The sequence below is a fragment of the Schistocerca nitens genome, chromosome 2 (assembly GCF_023898315.1).
Source record: "Schistocerca nitens isolate TAMUIC-IGC-003100 chromosome 2, iqSchNite1.1, whole genome shotgun sequence".
Taxonomy (NCBI): Eukaryota; Metazoa; Arthropoda; class Insecta; order Orthoptera; family Acrididae; genus Schistocerca; species Schistocerca nitens.
The window spans coordinates 187,207,072-187,227,604 of NC_064615.1; the positions used below are offsets into that span (position 1 = coordinate 187,207,072).

The following is a 20,533-nucleotide window of genomic DNA, read 5'->3' on the forward strand; positions in this document are numbered from 1 at the left end:
TATCTTCTCCTTCTTCGTCACTACTTCCACATAATCGCATCTAAATGCTCTAATTATCGCTTCATAACTTCCTTCATTATATACGTTGGGTTGTGTGCCCACTAGTAACTTATTTTCAACTTCTGTCGACTGTGCATTATCCTCATTGAGTTCGCTTTCCCTGGTTTCCATCTCAAATAGCTCTGCAATACTCATTACTTCGTCCTTTCCTCCTACATTCGTTGTGCATGCCTCTGGTAATTCATCTTCCTCGTCAGTATTCTCCCAATTAATTTCGTCCCAACACGATATTGTTATTTTCCTGTCTTCGTTTTCATCTGGTCCCTGCGGATTTGTTTCTTCCTTCTTCTCTTCTCGTGATAAGATTTTTACTTCTCTGTTCAAGGTGCTGCAATTGTCCTGGGTCGGTGCGTCATTCTCTTTGACATTGGCGCTTAGCTGTCAATTCGAACGTTTATCGGGGTTTGGTGGTCTTACCTCCACCTCTTCTATCTGTATTCTCTTTTCTTGTTCAGCTTGTTGATAGTGGTTTCTTTGTTGATAATTTGTCGGTCTATTGTTTCTTCAGTACCCGTTCCGGTTGTCGTTATTCCCTCTGTAATAGTTGTTGCCGTTCCTGGGTGAATTACAGTTATTGCCATATTCTCTTCTAAATCCATAACCGGTTTTTTGTTGAAATCTATTGTCGTTTCTAGGTGCAAAGTTATCACATGTTCGTAATTATTGTTTCTTCGTACGGTGTCTTGTGGATTCCACTGCTTTTTGCTTTCGTTTTCACGTGCGCTTCGTCTTTTTCTTGCGTCATCTTCCGAAAATATGAACTCTAGTTCCCTTAGAATACCTTTAAATGCTTCGACGTCATTGCCTCCGCGACCTACTAATGATTGCTGGTATTTCGATGGTAACTTCATCGCGCATAATTTAATCAACTCTCCGTCACTGTATGGTACATCTAAGCATTGATTTTTGTTTGCCATTACTTCGAAAAATTTCACGGGACTCTTCTCTCCTGAATTTTCAAAATATGGGTTCCGTAATAATTCGTACATCACTCTGTTCTGTGCTTCGCTGGATCAACATCGTGAGAGAAACTTCTCTCGGAAATCTTCGTACGATCGGCATGTCGCTGCAACATTTTGCATGGTTTCTGCGACTGTTCCTGACATGTGTGCACATATAAAGTCTAATTTGTGTGCTAGCGTCCAGTGTTCTGGTAATCCTACTCGGAATTGATCAATAAAAGTTCGTGGATGTAATGAGTTTCCTTCTCGAAAGTGTTGAAATTTTCTGACTGTGAGGAAATGATCGTTGTCGTACTTCGTCATAGTTCCATATGAAATTCGCGATTCTTCGCCACTTTTGTTTCTGATCATTTCTCCCGTCGTTCTTTCCGGTTGTGGTAGATCCATTGGATATTGTCCACTGTAACTTTCGCGTACTTGCGGTGCAGGCTGTCTGATTTCACGTATGTTACTTTCCGCCTGTGATTGGAATCGAAAATGCATGATATCTTCGTTAATTGCTTGTTTTTCCGGTGCTGTTACAGATACGGATGTGGTTGCAGACTCAGTGTTTGTTCGATCTTGTTCACTACGCTCTTCAATGGTTTGCAACAACTCTGTTCGCAATTTCTGAAATTGTCGCTTCGTTTGCGCTTCTATTTTGACTATGCGGTTATCATATCTTTTCAGCGCTGCTTTTGTGATACGTTTGGGTAACACACTGTTTTCAACGATTTCACGCCCTCTACCTGCTGCTTGTCTAGTAATTTCGTTTATCTGTTTCTCTAGTTTCTTGACTTCTCCCTGGGTGTTGTTACGTAATGTTTTGATCTCGTCCTGAATGTCATTACGCAATGTTTGTACGTCCACTTGTACCTTGTCAATGTATGTTCTCAACTGATTGTGACCTGTTATTAAGTTTCCTATCACTTCTCGATATTCTTTTGCCTCGTCTTCACTATGACTTAGGTGTAACTGAATTTTTTTGTTTTGTTCTTTAATCTCACGCATTTGTCTCGTGGTTTCTGCATTCTGAATTTGAATTTGGTTCGCTATGTCTTTATTTTGCCTTGTCATGGTTTCCGTAATTTGTTGTAATAATTCTGCCAGATTGGTGGGTCCTATTGCGTTTTCTTCCGACGTCCTACGCTGTGTTTTCGCCCAAGTGTTGGTTCGCAACCAATTGCACTGAACTGTGCTGTGACACGTTTCTGCACGCATTCCTTGTACTCTGTGGTGAGGGAGCTCTGATTACTTGTACTATGGGTTCTACGTATTCAAGACGCAAGTTAGAATCCTCATCGACTGTCTCTCTACTTTCCTGCTCCTCTGTCGTATGCTGACTTACGTTTTCTATGCCTTGACGTACATTATCCTCTTTATGGTGCATTATATGTCCTATTTCTCGCGATACTGCATCGTCTGTTGTACTGTCCTCTATTCTCTGTCCATCTTCATGCTGGGTCTCTACCTCAATTCGGTCAAGGTCTCGATCTGCTATTGCTAATATTTCCGAATCCCTTATTTTCTGTTTTAAAAGCAATTCACGCGCCCTACTTCGCGCCAACATGCGCTCATACGATCTCTCGCGTTTCATAAACTTTTTTTCACACGACTTGACACTTATTATACCCAAGACTGACAATCCAATCACTTACTTGTTGGGTCAGAACCAACTTGTCAACGATGTATCCGCCACCTGTGCGCTTGCATTGAGGAGAAAACTTAATTCTAACAATATTAAAATTCATAACTTAATTATGCTATTGTCTCTGGTAGAATGTCTCACTATCTATTGAATACTTTATTACTATCTATCGCTGCAGCTACTATTTCCAACTACTTATGAATTTAAAAAAAATTTTTTTTTACGATTATTTTTCAGCTGGATATTTTTCTGATCTAGTTAAGCATGTGGTCGACCTTCAATTATGGTATTTTACCATCCTGGCAGGGTCGCCATTCTCTAACATTCTGTGTGGTGTCGGTTTGTTCTATTTGTGTCTCCCTACCACTTCCACGCAACGACACTCTGAGCGTGTTTTTTAGGGAATTGACTAGTTTGAACCTGGGACCTGTTGCTGGTAAGGAGGCGCCAGACCACACATGACATGTAGAGTTCAGAAGAGTTCAGTGAGACTAGCTGGTTGGTCGGTTTTGCGGAAGGAGACCAGACAGCGTGGTCATCGGTCTCATAGGATTAGGGAAGGATGGGGAAGGAAGTCGGCCGCGCCCTTTCAGAGGAACCATCCCGGCATTTGCCTGGAGTGATTTAGGGAAATCACGGAAAACCTAAATCAGGATGGCTGGACGCGGGATTGAACCGTCGTCCTCCCGAATTCGAGTCCAGTGTCTAACCACTGCGCCACCTCGCTCGGTCAGTGAGACTAGCGATGATATAACGAAATACTTAATGGTTTCAGCGTCAGCTCCACTGCACTCCCTGTAAAAGAATCTTAATACTAACTAAATTTAGTGGAAGGGGTTCAAGGCTTTCCTATTTTTAGTTAGCTGGTAAAATAACGTCGAAAAGCAAGTAAGTTTACCATTGGAAATTTTATTCTACTCACAAAACATTGTTTATAAATTGCACTATTGATAAAAGGAAATGTTTTAATACAAGATGATAAAAACCAACTGTATTCAACAAAAACGTGAATGAATATTCCCTGAATGCGTTTCCAAGTTCTACAATGGATCGAAGGATGACCTATGCCATATCACATCTATAATCTAGGTTTAAATTAAGTTTCACAAAAGAGAAAACTATCAAAATGGTCTACAGTGACTCTCAATTATCTTTAATTACTTATCTAACTTGTCGTAAATTACAGTGGCTGATGTGGCTTCTCAATAACTATAGAACAGAAAAATCATCGCCTTTCAGATATTAACTTACGTAGCAAACGTGACTTCCCCCATGAATCATGGACCTTGCCGTTGGTGGGGAGGCTTGCGTGCCTCAGCGATACAGATGGCCGTACCGTAGGTGCAACCACAACGGAGGGGTATCTGTTGAGAGGCCAGACAAACATGTGGTTCCTGAAGAGGGGCAGCAGCCTTTTCAGTAGTTGCAGGGGCAACAGTCTGGATGATTGACTGATCTGGCCTTGTAACATTAACCAAAACGGCCTTGCTGTGCTGGTACTGCGAACGGCTGAAAGCAAGGGGAAACTACAGCCGTAATTTTTCCTGAGGACATGCAGCTTTACTGTATGATTAAATGATGATGGCGTCCTCTTGGGTAAAATATTACGGAGGTAAAATAGTCCCCCATTCGGATCTCCGGGCGGGGACTACTCAAGAGGACGTCGTTATCAGGAGAAAGAAAACTGGCATTCTACGGATCGGAGCGTGGAATGTCAGATCCCTTGATCGGGCAGGTAGGTTAGAAAATTTAAAAAGGGAAATGGATAGGTTAAAGTTAGATATAGTGGGAATTAGTGAAGTTCGGTGGCAGGAGGAACAAAACTTTTGGTCAGGTGATTACAGGGTTATAAATACAAAATCAAATAGGGGTAATGCAGGAGTAGGTTTAATAATGAATAAAAAAATAGGAGTGCGGGTTGGCTACTACAAACAGCATAGTGAACGCATTATTGTGGCCAAGATAGACACAAAGCCCATGCCTACTACAGTAGTACAAGTTTATATGCCAACTAGCTCTGCAGATGATGAAGAAATTGATGAAATGTATGACGAGATAAAATAAATTATTCAGGTAGTGAAGGGAGACGAAAATTTAATAGTCATGGGTGACTGGAATTCGTCAATAGGAAAAGGGAGAGAAGGAAACATAGTAGGAGAATATGGATTGGGGGGAAGAAATGAAAGAGGAAGCCGCCTTGCACCTTTTGCACAGAGCATAACTTAATCATAGCTAACACTTGGTTCAAGAATCATAAAAGAAGGTTGTATACCTGGAAGAATCCTGGAGATACTAATAGGTATCAGATAGATTATATAATGGTAAGGCAGAGATTTAGGAACCAGGTTTTAAATTGTAAGACATTTCCAGGGGCAGATGTGGATTCTGACCACAATATATTGGTTATGAACTGCAGATTGAAACTGAAGAAACTGCAAAAAGGTGGGAATTTAAGGAGATGGGACCTGGATAAACTGATAGAACCAGAGGTTGTAGAGAGTTTCAGGGAGAGCATAAGGGAACAATTGACAGGAATTGGGGAAAGAAATACAGTAGAAGATGAATGGGTAGCTCTGAGGGATGAAGTAGTGAAGGCAGCAGAGGATCAAGTAGGTAAAAAGACGAGGGCTAATAGAAATCCTTGGGTAACAGAAGAAATATTGAATTTAATTGATGAAAGGAGAAAATATAAAAATGCAGTAAATGAAGCAGGCAAAAGGGAATACAAACGTCTCAAAAATGAGATCGACAGAAAGTGCAAAATGGCTAAACAGGGATGGCTAGAGGACAAATGTAAGGATGTAGAGGCTTGTCTCACTAGGGTTAAGATAGATACTGCCTACAGGAAAATTAAAGAGACCTTTGGAGAGAAGAGAACCACTTGTATGAATATCAAGAGCTCAGATGGCAACCCAGTTCTAAGCAAAGAAGGGAAGGCAGAAAGGTGGAAGGAGTATATAGAGGGTTTATACAAGGGCGACGTACTTGAGGACAGTATTATGGAAATGGAAGAGGATGTAGATGAAGATGAAATGGGAGATAAGATACTGCGTGAAGAGTTTGACAGAGCACTGAAAGACCTGAGTCGAAACAAGGCCCCGGGAGTAGACAACATTCCATTAGAACTACTGATGGCCTTGGGAGAGCCAGTCATGACAAAACTCTACCATCTGGTGAGCAAGATGTATGAGACAGGCGAAATACCCACAGACTTCAAGAAGAATATAATAATTCCAATACCAAAGAAAGCAGGTGTTGACAGATGTGAAAATTACCGAACTATCAGTTTAATAAGTCACAGCTGCAAAATACTAACGCGAATTCTTTACAGACGAATGGAAAAACTGGTAGAAGCGGACCTCGGGGAAGATCAGTTTGGATTCCGTAGAAATGTTGGAACACGTGAGGCAATACTAACCTTACGACTTATCTTAGAAGAAAGATTAAGAAAAGGCAAACCTACGTTTCCAGCATTTGTAGACTTAGAGAAAGCTTTTGACAACGTTAACTGGAATACTCTCTTTCAAATTCTGAAGGTGGCAGGGTTAAAATACAGGGAGCGAAAGGCTATTTACAATTTGTACAGAAAGCAGATGGCAGTTATAAGAGTCGAGGGGCATGAAAGGGAAGCAGTGGTTGGGAAAGGAGTGAGACAGGGTTGTAGCCTCTCCCCGATGTTATTCAATCTGTATATTGAGCAAGCAGTAAAGGAAACAAAAGGAAAATTCGGAGTAGGTATTAAAATTCATGGAGAAGAAGTAAAAACTTTGAGGTTCGCCGATGACATTGTAATTCTGTCAGAGACAGCAAAGGACTTGGAAGAGCAGTTGAACGGAATGGACAGTGTCTTGAAAGGAGGATGTAAGATGAACATCAACAAAAGCAAAACGAGGATAATGGAATGTTGTCAAATTAAATCGGGTGATTCTGAGGGGATTAGATTAGGAAATGAGACACTTAAAGTAGTAAAGGAGTTTTGCTATTTAGTGAGTAAAATAACTGATGATGGTCGAAGTAGAGAGGATATAAAATGTAGACTGGCAATGGCAAGGAAATCATTTCTGAAGAAGAGAAATTTGTTAACATTGAGTATAGATTTAAGTGTCAGGAAGTTGTTTCTGAAAGTATTTGTATGGAGTGTAGCCACGTATGGAAGTGAAACATGGACGATAACCAGTTTGGACAAGAAGAGAATAGAATCTTTCGAAATGTGGTGCTACAGAAGAATGCTGAAGATAAGGTGGGTAGATCACGTAACTAATGAGGAGGTATTGAATAGGATTGGGGAGAAGAGAAGTTTGTGGCACAACTTGACTACAAGAAGGGATCGGTTGGTAGGACATGTTTTGAGGCATCATGGGATCACAAATTTAGCATTGGAGGGCAGCGTGGAGGGTAAAAATCGTAGAGGGAGACCAAGAGAACAATACACTAAGCAGATTCAGAAGGATGTAGGTTGCAGTAGGTACTGGGAGATGAAGAAGCTTGCACAGGATAGAGTAGCATGGAGAGCTGCATCAAACCAGTCTCAGGACTGAAGACCACAACAACAACAGCAAATGGGAATACCATGAGCTTTAATTGACGATCGACACTAGTATTACGCAAAACGGGGGTGTAACAGATGAGACTTCTGCAGTTCTGAGTGAAGCTTTATGAGCTGTTATGCGGCATCGCGTGCGTTCATTACCTTGTCATTGGTTAGGCAGCTTCAGGGGGGCAGCGGACGACGCAGCTCCACCTTCGCCGTCTCGGAAGCAACTCTTTTCTAACTTCTCCTTACTACAATTTACCGAAGTTGGTTTAAAAAAAAAACTGTCTGGCTATGTTTTCATCTGACCAATCAGGGTCACAATGTTAACCTTAAGCTCCGCCTACAAAAATTCTGTCTATCCAATGAGAAACGTTATACTTTTCGTGGTGGGGCAATGTTTTTAAAGTTCGCAACGTAACAGAGACGCGAAAAAGTCTCACGCTAAAACTTGCGGCTGGTGTGGCCGTTTTAGTGTTATCGTATGATCTATACTGTTCTTCTGGAGGGCTCTAGCTTTTAACACGGGCGGGGGGGGGGGGGGGGGTGGTCCTGTCCGTTAGCTGACTACGTGGGTGTCCGTCCCTTATCGTAGGGCCTTCTAGCTTAACAGGGTTCTGCTCTCGGCTTCTGTTCTCACGGTGGGAAGGTATGACATGCATTTAGGCATTCTTGTGTTAGTCTGTGGTATTCCATTTGCTAACTCGTTACTCGTATTACTTTGGTTCATTTAATGTCACGATTTATTTGGAGCTATGTGACATACTACTGGATTTGGTTATCATGTCAGGGTTTTCTTGGAAGGTGTTGGATTTGCCTGACACCTTACATATCACCACCCTTCGAACTTAATTTTAGCACTGAAGTTAGGCAATGATTGAATCGTTGTCTAAGCCAGTCAAAAATTATTCCTTTATCTAAATTTTGTTGCCTACTGTTCAGCCACGTTATTCTGGATCTATGCTAGTTTGTATTACTAATTTAAATTTTTATATTCTTCCACATTATTCTCAAAATTATGTTTATATTGACAAGAGAAGAATATTTTGATATTATTATTATTAATTTTTAATTATTTTCTTTCTTTATTTAAGTGTGAAATTTGTTTTTTAAGAAGTTTGTTATCGAAAGTGAGGAGTCTTTCACATCGATGTTCTTAGAAATATTTTTTTATATAAATTTAGTAATTAAGTAAAATCAATTCCCAACATATTTTCTAAATATCATGTACAAGTAAAATGTTTTTGTGTCTAGACACTCATTTCAACATTGTTACACTAACAAACAAGAATTATTTCCAAGAATTGCTTTGACAAAGAAATATACATACAGAGGTATTGAGATATTATCCTAAAAAATGGTACAAATGTTAAAAAAAAGGGAAAACATCCAACAAGATAATTTTTTATTCTTTGCTTTTATAAGGAGAAAGTAAGTAAAATATAGTTATTCTTTTATTTTTATGAGGAGAAAATAAGTGGCATATAGTTTTAGTGTTTATTATGCCTTACTTTTGTTCTTTATATACTGTCCATTTCAGAACTAATGACTTATTTTTATCGACAGTCTATTTTTTACTGAAGTCCATAGTCGATGACTGTTATTTTGTAGTTTATTAACTGTCTGGTGTGCTTAACTTATTTAGTTTTTCACACATTTCTTTTGCACAATTCCTACATCACATAATTTGATTTCACACATTCACACAATCCTATGAATATTTAAGCATGAGGTTGGCGAATGTTTTTGCACGAAGGTGATGGACTTGAGCGAGATGGATGTGGGCAAGTATTTGATGTACAGCTTCGTTCATCGTTCCTTGTTGGCTTTGCAAGTGTGTGTTGCTGTTGTGGAGGTCCCATAATGGAATGGAGCTGTGAGTGCAGAATCTCGTGGTTTACTGGCTTTGTATGCGTGAAAGTCATCGTTATGTGTCGCTAAAAGCGGTCGTTTTTCATTGTAATACTTTGCAGACGACTAGTTTACAATAGGATAGGGATTTGGGAAGGTATGTCGTCTATTCTTCACCCATCTTCTTTCTTGGTCTCAATCTTGCGAATCTTCAACTTCTGTTCTTCCTGCTTTTTCTCTGCTTCTTACTTGCATCTTGGTTCTTCTCTGGGCAGGATATGGAAATATTTATTGATAACTAGAAGCTTTGAAGTTCTCCTCTTAGTAACAGTTTGATAAATTGTTTGGGCATGTCATTTCTACTTTGTGGACGTTTTCTTCAGTTTCGAGCATCAGCGTGCTGTTTAATAGCAGTAGTGTGACTTTTACACATATTTTTTTGCCAGTGGTAGCTTGCCCAAGCCGTCTTCCGTCGGGCCGTTTTTTGCTCGCTCCGCTGAGTCGGGGCGTTCCGAGACCCTCACTCTGTGGTTCGGCGTTCTGTCCCAGCAGGGTTCCGCCACCCTGTGGTTCACAGATTTACTGCCCACTTCCGCTACAAGAAGGGCCCTCTGTTGGTCTCGCTGTCCTTTCCCTTCTCTCGACACTTCTGCCTTGTAGGAATCGTTTCTTGCTAATTACGTTCTTTTCTTTCTTGATACTTCTCGCGTTGCAACTTGTGGGTTGTTGCATCTGGTCTTTGCTGGAGTTTTTTCAATGGTTCTTACAAAAAGTTTTACTTATAATCATCTAACATATGTCTAGTTGTAGACATATGTCTACATTGTTTTACACCTTCTTAAAAAGTTTTACAAATTTTGTCGCCCTTTCCATGTTACAATTCTAAGATATTTTGAGTCTTAACTTCTACAAGAATCCTCAAATTGTTTTTTTTTTATTTTTTGTGTAGTGTCATGGTGTATAGCATTTTAATATTTCATTCTGTTAGGCTATCTACGTTTTATCCCTTCACCTTAATCTATGGTACTATTGGTGTTATTCACACCCTCCCGTCGGCATGATGAAGAAGGTATCGGGATTCATCAGACCATGCAACGCTCTACCACTGCGCCAATATCCAGTGCCTACGGTCACGTGCCCATTTCAGACGTAGCTGGCAATGCCGTAGTGTTAACATTGACACACGCATGGACCATTGGCAGCGCAGGTCCATCATTAAGAGTGTTTGGTACAGTGAGTGTTCATACACATCTGTACTCTGCGCAGCTTTAAAATCTGATGTTAGTTCCATCACAGATCGTAACCTGTCGTGTTTTACCCATGTACCCAGCCTACATCGTCCGACATCTGTAAGGAGGGGTGGCTGCCCAACCCAACGACATCTGGACGTTGTTTCACCTTCGTTTCGCCACACGCACACCACAGCACTCCTTGAACACCAGACAAGTAGTACAGTTTCCGAAATGCTAGTGCTGAGCCTCCAGGCCACCAAAATCTACCCTTGGTCGAACTCAGATATACCGTGCACCCTCCCTATTCTACACACGTACTGCACAGCCACTGTCATTACTGCCCTTCAGAACAGTTATCGCACTCTAATGGTTCAAATGGCTCTAAGTACCATGGGACGTAACATCTGAGGTTATGAGTCCCTTCGAGTTAGTACTACTTAAACCTAACTAACCTAAGGACATCACACGCATCCGTGCCCGAGGCAGGATTCGAACGTGCCACCGTAGCAGCAGCGCAGTTTCGGACTGAAGCGGTTAGAGCTGCTCGGCCACAGCCGCCGGCACAGTCAAAAAGACGCAGCACGTAGGAATTCTCCGAATGGGACGAAAATCGGTAGATGTGGTGTACTTGTATAGACGAACAAACGATTACAATTTCAGAAAAATTTGATGATTTGTTCAAGAGAAAGAGCTTCACAAACTGAGCAAGTCAATAACTCATTGGTCCACCTCTGGCCCTTATGCAACCATTTATTCGTCCTGGCATTGATTGACATGGCTTGTTGGATGTCCTCTTGAGGGATATCGCGCCAAATTCTATCCAATTGGAGCTTTGGATCCTCAAAGTCTCGAGATGGTTGGAGGGCCCTGCCGATAATGCTCCAAACTTTCTCAATTGCGGAGAGATTCGGTACCTTGTTGGCCAAGGTAGGGTTCAGCAAGCACGAATACAAGCTGTAGAAACACTCGCCATTTGCGGACGGGTATTATCTTCTTCAAATGTAAGCCCACGATGACTTGCCATGGAGGGCAACAAAATGGGGCATAGTACTATTGTCGATGAACCGCCGTGCTGTAAGCGTGCCGCGGGTGACAAAGGCGTCATGCTATGAAAATAAGTGGCAACCCAGACCATCAGTCCTGGGCGTCGGACCGCATGTCGGGTGATAGTCGGGCTATCAAGTATCCCCCGCTGCCCAGACCCTCTCCAGACACGTCTTCGGCCTGGAATCTCATTGACTGGGACACAGTTGTCTTCAGTGATGAGTCCTGATCGAACTGAGGACCGATGACCAGCAAAGACGTGTTCTGACACGCTGCACACAGTGATGGGATACCAACCTGACCGTCGTCTGCCACATGACACTTTAGGCTACCTGTTTGAAATTTAAGCAAAGATACCGGAATTACTGTTAGTGAAGTGTCGGCAGAAGTGCCAACACCGTGTTGTTTGAGGAAGCCGAAATGCACGCTATAAGCTCACGCAGGATGGCGTGAGGTCTGAAACAGGATACGTAATGAATGCTATAAAGAAAAGTACGTAGCTTCTGGAATACTTAACTTTAATCCACAATTGGTGAACATTGGTCTTGTTACTGTACATGCTTCATTAGATACATAGCAAAGGATAAATGGCGCCTTGCTAGGTCGTAGCAATTGACTTAGCTGAAGGCTATGCTAACTATCGTCTCGGCAAATGAGAGCGTATTTGTAAGTGTGGCGTCGCTAGCAAAGTCGGCTGTACAACTGGGGCGAGTGCTAAGTCTCTCTAGACCTGCCGTGTGGCGGCGCTCGGTCTGCAATTACTGACAGTGGCGACACGCGGGTCCGACGTATACTAATGGACCGCGGCCGATTTAAAAGCTACCACCTAGCAAGTGTGGTGTCTGGCGGTGACACCACAGTTAGAACATCCTTAATCTACGCTACTGGCCATTAAAACTGCTACACCACGAAGATGACGTGCTACAGATGCGAAATTTAACCGGCAGGAAGAAGATTCTGTGATATGGAAATGATTATCTTTTCAGAGCATTCACACAAGGTTGGCGCCGGTGGCGACACCTACAACGTGCTGACATGAAGCAAGTTTCCAACCGATTTCTCACACACAAACAGCAGTTGACCGGCGTTGCTTGGTGAAACGTTGTTGTGATGCCTCGTGTAAGGAGGACAAATGCGTACTATCACGTTTCCGACTTTGATAAAGGTCAGATTGTAGCCTATCGCGATTGCGGTTTATCGTATCGCGACACCGCTGCTCGCGTTGCTCCAGGTGACGAAACATATTCTTATCAGGATGGCGTCTTTGGGCGGTTACCGTGCTGCAAACGCAGCAGTAGCAGCATTATCAGATACACCCAGCACCAAAGGTATACTCCACCGCGAAGCCCCTCCCCCCCCCCTCCATGTACGAGAGGCACGTATCGAGGTCATATTTAGTTAGTAGCATCTTTGGAAAGAACGCACACCAAGTTTCAGCCATATTGGTCTATTTCTTTGTGTTTGACATTCGTATGAATCAAGGAAGTCGAGTGATTGTCAAAAAATCGTCGTCGTTTCGTCACTGTAGATGAAACATTACTATACTCCTGACACCAAAGAACAATCTAAACAATGGGTTACCAAAGGAGAATCTACACCAAAAAAGGTGAAGACCATTCCTTCGGCCGGAAAGATTATGGCTACTGTCTTTTGGGATACTCAAGGGATAATCCTCATCGAATACCTGGAAAAGGGTAAAACTATTACAGGTGCATGTTATTCGTTATTGGACCGTTTTAAAACTGAGATGCAAGAAAAACGTCGGCGATTGGACCGGAAAAAATTCCTTTTCCATCACGACAATGCACCAGCATACACCTCAGCAGTTGTGGTCGCAAAATTAATGGAAATAGGATTCCAACTCGTTTCAAATCCCCCCTATTCTCCAGACTTGGCTCCCTCGGACTACTATTTATTCCCCAATTTGAAGAAATGGCTGGTGGGACAAAAATTTTATTCAAACGAGGAGGTGATTGCAGCAAATAATAGCTGTTTGGCAGACTTCCACAATTCCTATTATTCGGAAGGGATCAACAAATTAGAACAGCATTGGACGAAGTGTATAAGTCTAAAAGGAGACTATGTTGAAAAATAAAGAAGGTTTGCCCCAAACATGTAAGTAGTTTTTATTTTTGCACGGACTTTTCAAACGCCCCTCGTACTTCACAGGACCAGTTGCGTGGTTAGAAGACAGATGCATGCAGTTTAATGGATCGCACTATCGTGGGATAGGCTATTATCATGTGACAAAATGATGTCCTACTTATAAACGACGAGAACCAGGAAACGGACTCCTACAAAATAAAGATAAAAAAAGGAAACTGACGAGAATTTGAAGTATAGCACAAAAGTGGAAGTGGGTTTGATGCCCCACAGTCTACTCAGTGAGCTACGACGACTGGTAAGGTAGTGCGGGATGATACATGTTCCTCTGTGCATTCCAACGCTCTGCATGATGCGTCGTCAGCTCCTCGTTTTCATACATTTTTCAAACTGCAACCGATCTGATTTTGCTACATAAACTTTTGTCTGGAATCTGGATGACGAATCGCATGCCGACCTCCAAGTGCGAATTTTTTCTTCGCCTTTTATAAATGCAGTGCATTGCACAGAGTTAAATCACGGCAGGGGTCACTGTGAGCGCTACTCTCCTTCAACCCACTGCGCCTTTCCGTGAGTTTGTAAGTCCATTGGCCGGCCGGGGTGCCCGAGCGGTTCTAGGCGCTACAGTCTAGAACCGCGCGACCGTAGTGATGCCCTTAGGTTAATTAGGTTTAAGTAGTTCTAAGTTCTAGGGGACTGATGACCTCAGAAGTTAAGTCCCATAGTGCTCAGAGCCATTTGAACCATTTTTTGTAAGTCCATCCCTGGTGCCGCTAAGTTTCGAAGCCGCGCTAGCAGATGTAGACGTGGATGTAATCACCAGTCTTGCCTTGGAGCAGTGTTCACAGCAATAACCACCACGTGAGGATATCGAACAGTTGTTTAGACAACTTTATTAGGTGACAAACTCAAGTAATGTATTTACAACAGATCGGCTGGGAAAGTCTGAGAAGTCACACTTGTTCCCTCCGTGAAAATACACTGTCTGGGTTTCTCTGCCATCTGGACTCTTGTGGGACACCCTATTCTGTGTGGCGGTAAACAGAGTAGGTTCTTTCTGACATATCATGTAGACCTAAGTGGACGTTTGTGAACTCCTCTGTGTATTTTGTAAAACTTCAAGATGTATGGCCCACAGTGAGTCGCTTACATGTTGTTTTTATGTTTCATGTAGTGACATTCCAATGTTACTGGTATTTGTAGGTATCAATACTCTAATTCCGCTCCCTGTGTTACCGATATCGATAATTTCATAGTATTATAAGAAATATCGAAGTATCGTAACGGAAGCATAGCATGGTACAGAAGAAAACGATTATCTTTCGCTGCATCTTTTATGAGAGCTAAAATGTACGCAGGAAACACATTTTCAGTAATAAGAAATAAATACCAACCGTAGTTTTTTTATGAACATATCAGATTTCAGCAGCACATAGCAGTACTTTTAAGTATGTATCCATACCTTCGAAAAATGGCTCGAGTGCACAAATGCATGCGAAGTAAATGTTGGTAAAGAAAAATGTTAACATTCTTGTGCAATGTATCAGAAAAAATTGTTCAAGTAGTTATGATGTGAACACTACAAAAATAGCTTTACTTCAAAGAATAAGTCACAAGTGTAGCATGAAATTTTCGTTAATATCTATGTTTTTGTAGGCATATGGAACATTTACCCTATATGGCTTAATTTGTAATTGCTCTTATGCTTATGTCAGTTCATGCAACAACTTCCAGATTTCGCCTTGTATTAATATGCTTTTTATGCTAAAGAAAAGATTAAAAATACATTTAAGCAATAAATACCTTCCGATTCTGTCATATCAAAACTTTTGTTCTGATGTAATCGAAGTATCGATATAATTTTAGGTATTGGTCTCGATATGAGTTATTTTATCGAAACTGATATTGGAAGACCATAGTTATACATGTTGTTGTTGTTGTGGTCTTCAGTCCTGAGACTGGTTTGATGCAGCTCTCCATGCTACTCTATCCTGTGCAAGCTGCTTCATCTCCCAGTACCTACTGCAGCCTACATCCTTCTGAATCTGCTTAGTGTATTCACCTCTTGGTCTCCCTCTACGATTTTTACCCTCCACGGTGCCCTCCAGTACTAAATTGGTGATCCCTCGATGCCTCAGAACATGTCCTACCAACCGATCCCTTCTTCTAGTCAAGTTGTGCCACAAACTCCTCAACTCCCCAATTCTATTCAATACCTCCTAATTAGTTATGTGATCTACCCATCTAATCTTCAGCATTCTTCCGTAGCACCACATTTCGAAAGCTTCTATTCTTGTCTAAACTATTTATCGTCCATGTTCCACTTCCATACATGGCTACAATCCATACAAATACTTTCAGAAACGACTTCCTGACATTTAAATCTATACTCGATGTTAACAAATTTCTCTTCTTCAGAAACGCTATCCTAGCCATTGCCAGTCTACATTTTATATCCTCTCTACTTCGACCATCATGAGTTATTTTGCTCTCCAAATAGCAAAACTCATTTACTACTTTAAGTGTCTCATTTCCTAATCTAATTCCCTCAGCATCACCCGACTTAATTCGACTACATTCCATTATCCTCGTTTTGCTTTTGTTGATGTTCATCTTGTACCCCCCTGTTAAGACACTGTCCATTCCGTTCAACTGCTCATCCAAGTCCTTTGCTGTCTCTGACAGTATTACAATGTCATCGGTGAACCTCAAAGATTTTATTTCTTCTCCATGGATTTTAATACCTACTCCGAACTTTTCCTTTGTTTCCTTTACTGCTTGCTCAATATACAGATTGAATAGCATAGTTGTACATGTGATGAATATTAAATGTGGTTTCGTCTTCAAAGCACGTCTTCAGCAGAGCATTGTGTCTGGCAGGGTTCCTGAGCACGGGTGACGAGGTAGTGCCCGGCAACGCGGGTCTCAAGGACATGGTGGCGGCCCTGCGCTGGGTGCGCCACAACATCGCAGCTTTCGGCGGAGACCCAGAAAATGTGACCGTATTCGGCCAGAGCGCGGGGGCCATTGCTGCCAACATGCTTATGTATTCGCCACTAGCCGCTGGTAAGCACCACTACCTATATTAATGTTGTGTGACTTTCGGTTTCATGGTGTCTCTTAGGGGGCTTCTTTGTGAATTTTGCTAACTACTTCATCACGGAGCTTCTTCCTTTGGCAAAACAAGGTGGACTGAGTTCTAGACATTTCCACCAAAAAAAAAATCTGGTGCCATCATCAAGAATCGAACCTGAGGTCAACGCCTCTGTAGTCAAACAAGGCTCTTGCCGATTATCTCCGTGCAAACTTTGTATTTAATGTAAAACTGATAATTACTCTAATACGTAAGGTGTTGTACAATGTAGATTTTCAGAATTTGACTGTGACTAAAGTGGTCGTCACGAAATTAGACACCTCAAGGTCTCATCCACTCTTTGCAGTTCGCCGGTGCTAACAAGGGAACCTCCCAATCGTACCCCCGTCAGATTTAGTTACAAGTTGGCACAGTGGATAGGCCTTGAAAAACTGAACACAGACCAATCGAGAAAACAGGAAGAAGTTGTGTGGAACTATGAAAAAAATAAGCAAAATATACAAACTGAGTAGTGCTTGTGAAAGATATGCAACATCAAGGATAATATGAGCTTAGAAGCGCCGTGGTCCCGTGGTTCACGTGAGTAGCTGCGGAACGAGAGGTCCTTGGTCCAAGTCTTCCCTCGAGTGAAAAGTTTACTTTCTTTATTTTCGCAAAGTTATGATCTGTCCGTTCGTTCATTGATGTCTCTGTTCACTGTAATAAGTTTAGTGTCTGTGTTTTGCGACCGCATCGCAAAACCGTGCGATTAGTAGACGAAAGGACGTGCCTCTCCAATGGGAACCGAAAACCTTTGATCGCAAGGTCATAGGTCAACCGATTACTCCACAGGAAAACGCGTCTGATATATCCTATATGACACTGGTGACGGCATGTGCGTCACATGACAGGAATATGTTGTCGACCCACCTAACTTGTACACTTGGCGAATGGGTAAAAAGATTCTTCTACCTTGCCCGATTTATGTTTTCTTGTGGATGTGATAATCACTCCCAAAAAAGTGATGAAAACATAAGAGTTTGTCACATAAACCGCAACAAATGATTGCAACAGTTTCACAGTCGCACAGTTTTCCCTGTGCTCTGTCAAAACATATGTTTTTAACGTTTTCAAATTTTTCCGTGTGTACCCCGTCAAATCCTGCATATGTCCAAGCAAATCTGAACATGTCCTGGAATTTTGGAGAGCGAAGTTGATAATGTGTGAGTGCCCGAACTTTGATGATTGACACACGATCACGTAAACAATACTGCTCTGTGTACCTGTGCAGCTTCGGACGGACGGACAGATAATAATTGTCTGAAAATAAAAAATTACACTTTCACTCGAGGGAAGAGACCTGAACCAAGGACCTCTCGTTGCACGCTAAGCACGGGACCACGGCGCTCCTGAGCTGACAATATCCTTGATGCGGCATATCTTGCACATGGACTACTCAGTTTGTATATTTTGCTATTTTTTCATAGTTCCACGCAACTTCTTCCTGTTTTCTCGATTGATCTGTGTTCAGTTTTCCAAGGCCTATCCACTGTGCCAACTTATAACTAAATCTGACGGGGGTGCGATGGGGAGGTTCCCTTGTAAGCACTGTGACTCACCCACCTCATAGCTTTGCTATCGCATACACACTGATAACAGCGCAATACGTCAGAGCCAGCTACAAACTCTGTGTTTCCGTGCGGCATCCTGTGTTCATGTGTGGTTTCAGTCTTCTGTGGAACAGTGCACTGACGTGTGTTTGGTAGCGAGGAAACTGTGGGAGCACGGGCCTATGTATGGTGCTACCATCGAACGTACTGAAGATTTTTTTTTACTGATATGGCAAACAGTGAAGCGCCCAGGAATAACATAAATTTTGCCCAAGTTCATAAAATGACAACAAAATCTTATGGTATTTCCAAACAGACTGTATTCCATATGAACAATGCAGTAACGCTGCAGAATCTCTAGATGTGAGCACTTGTTTTGATTCTCCAAGTAAGAGATACAAATGAAAACCGAAATTACAGAATCTGACGATTTTGACAAAAATTAGTGTGTAGAACTTACTTTGATACTACGACAGAGGAGAGTATTCGACAGTTAGAAATATATCGAGTGATCTTCGTGAAAAGGTTAACGATTCTGGCTCAGAGACCTCCGTTCATTGTCCTTTCCGCTCATCTGGTTTTTGATTCAGAAGGTCTAATAAAGGACAAAATGTTTTTAATGAAATGCAGGGCTATTTTACTACATGGAGACGAACTGCAGATAACTACTCCCGAAAGGAAAAGGTTCCTAAAAGACCAAATGGCATACAGCCGAAAATGAGTTACAAAGGAAATATACTCACTTGAAGGTGGAGGGATGAGTTTATTGACACTGAACCCGATATGAGCACCATGCAGGAGGCCCATCAGCAAGGGATAAGCCAAATGCCCATGTGGAAAATTCTCCACGACAACCGCAACTATTTGTATCATTTAAAACGCGGAAAGGTCTATTACCTACTCTGCGGAGACAATTTTGTTGTTGATTCGACGCACAGGCCACCAACGTGCTGGAAGTTCTGTATCAATTCCAGTCACAGATGAGGCTACCTTTACGAGAGGTACTCTTGTCGATCTTCACATCACATAACTGAGGGCTATGGAGAATCCCCCACTATGTTGTTAGTGAACCATCAGAACTGAACCATCAGCACCAGTTCAACCTCAGTGTGTGGGTGGAGATTACTGGCGACCACGTCGTAGGACGGGTCAGTTGAAACTTCCCCGTTGAATGTAAAGAATGACTGTGCTGGAAAAACTATTACGTTATTTGATTTTCAAACATCTGAGCAAAATTAAACGCACTGAAACTGTTTTCTCTTTACCTATTCTGATCATTTCTAAATTGACACACAATATTTTAGCGCAACGCAATCTGACTTTCAGTAATCCCTACAAAAGAATAGCCCTGACTAACAATAACCTATACCTTTCATGAATCACTTACCTCACAAAAATCTTCGTTACTCGAACTTCTGCAATACAGCGAGCGCCAATACTGCCAGCTAAATAAAAGATTCTAACTACTAAAGGCAGTAACTACTGATAGGCATATAGTTGGCAAATGAAAGATTTTGATAGAGAGCAAACAATGTATATACCTTAATAGTGTTCAAAAGTCATAATGTATAAATTCGTGACACCCAAGTTGACAAAATTCCTTTTTCTGACGGACACAGTCCAGATCGTCCGCTCATAGTAACATCTCAAAACTCTGGCATCTCTCTCCCCACATCCACCACTGCTGGTGGCTCACCTCCAATTGCCCAACGCTACGCGCTGTTCACGTCCACCTGCCCAACGCTACACTATTCCAACAATGAGTCCAAGCAGCCACAGACTGCACACAGCGCAGTCAGCGATTTTCATACAGAGCACTACGTGGCGTTACCAACATAAAAACGTAAACAGCCGACTTTCACAGTCTTCCACATCACCTCACGGGCGAGGCATATCTCCATTTCCTGTAGAAACATAGCCTTTGTTGGTATGAAGTGTGATGGACCCCACCTCATGTCATCTTGAGTATGGAGCTGGAACACTTGTACAGGGAAAACGTTCGCACATTCCCACAAGCCTGGTGTGTTCTCATGCGTACTCTCAGTCATTGAGATCTACACTGTAAAAAATGTTCCAGCCCCATCTTCAGGTGGGTTTACCTCCCTTGGATCGTGTTTCTGGCATTATGTCGATATGCCCGTTTTTGTTCCTCAAGGCGTAGCACACGGACCGTGCATTCAAAGGTTGAGCGTTGAGCGTGCCAAGTTTCTGACGCCATGCGTGGAAAAAGCACGCTGGTGAGTCTTTTCCGCACGTGCGGAGCAATATGTAGCATGGCATGTATTATAAACGTGCATTTGAACGTCGCCCAATGAAATGGAAGAACGTCATTTACGTCACATGGACGCCATCTCTCTCTTCACTACAGAGTACCGAGACGCCGTATTGGCTTTCCTCATTGCAGTACCTGTGTTATTCCGAATTAGGGTGCCAGGTTCCT

General features: G+C 42.1%; 1 protein-coding gene across 2 annotated transcripts in view; it reads left to right on the forward strand.

Moving 5' to 3' along the window:
- LOC126235872 (esterase FE4-like) overlaps positions 1-20,533 on the forward strand; it is a 343,826-nt gene that overhangs the window by 208,310 nt on the left and 114,983 nt on the right. For both annotated transcript variants that reach the window (XR_007544824.1, XM_049944776.1), the window contains exon 5: positions 16,291-16,476. Coding sequence is in view for 1 of the 2 variants with exons in the window: in XM_049944776.1 (XP_049800733.1) it covers positions 16,291-16,476 (186 nt within the window). In the remaining variant the exon portion in view is untranslated. The remainder of the gene's footprint in view (positions 1-16,290; positions 16,477-20,533) is intronic.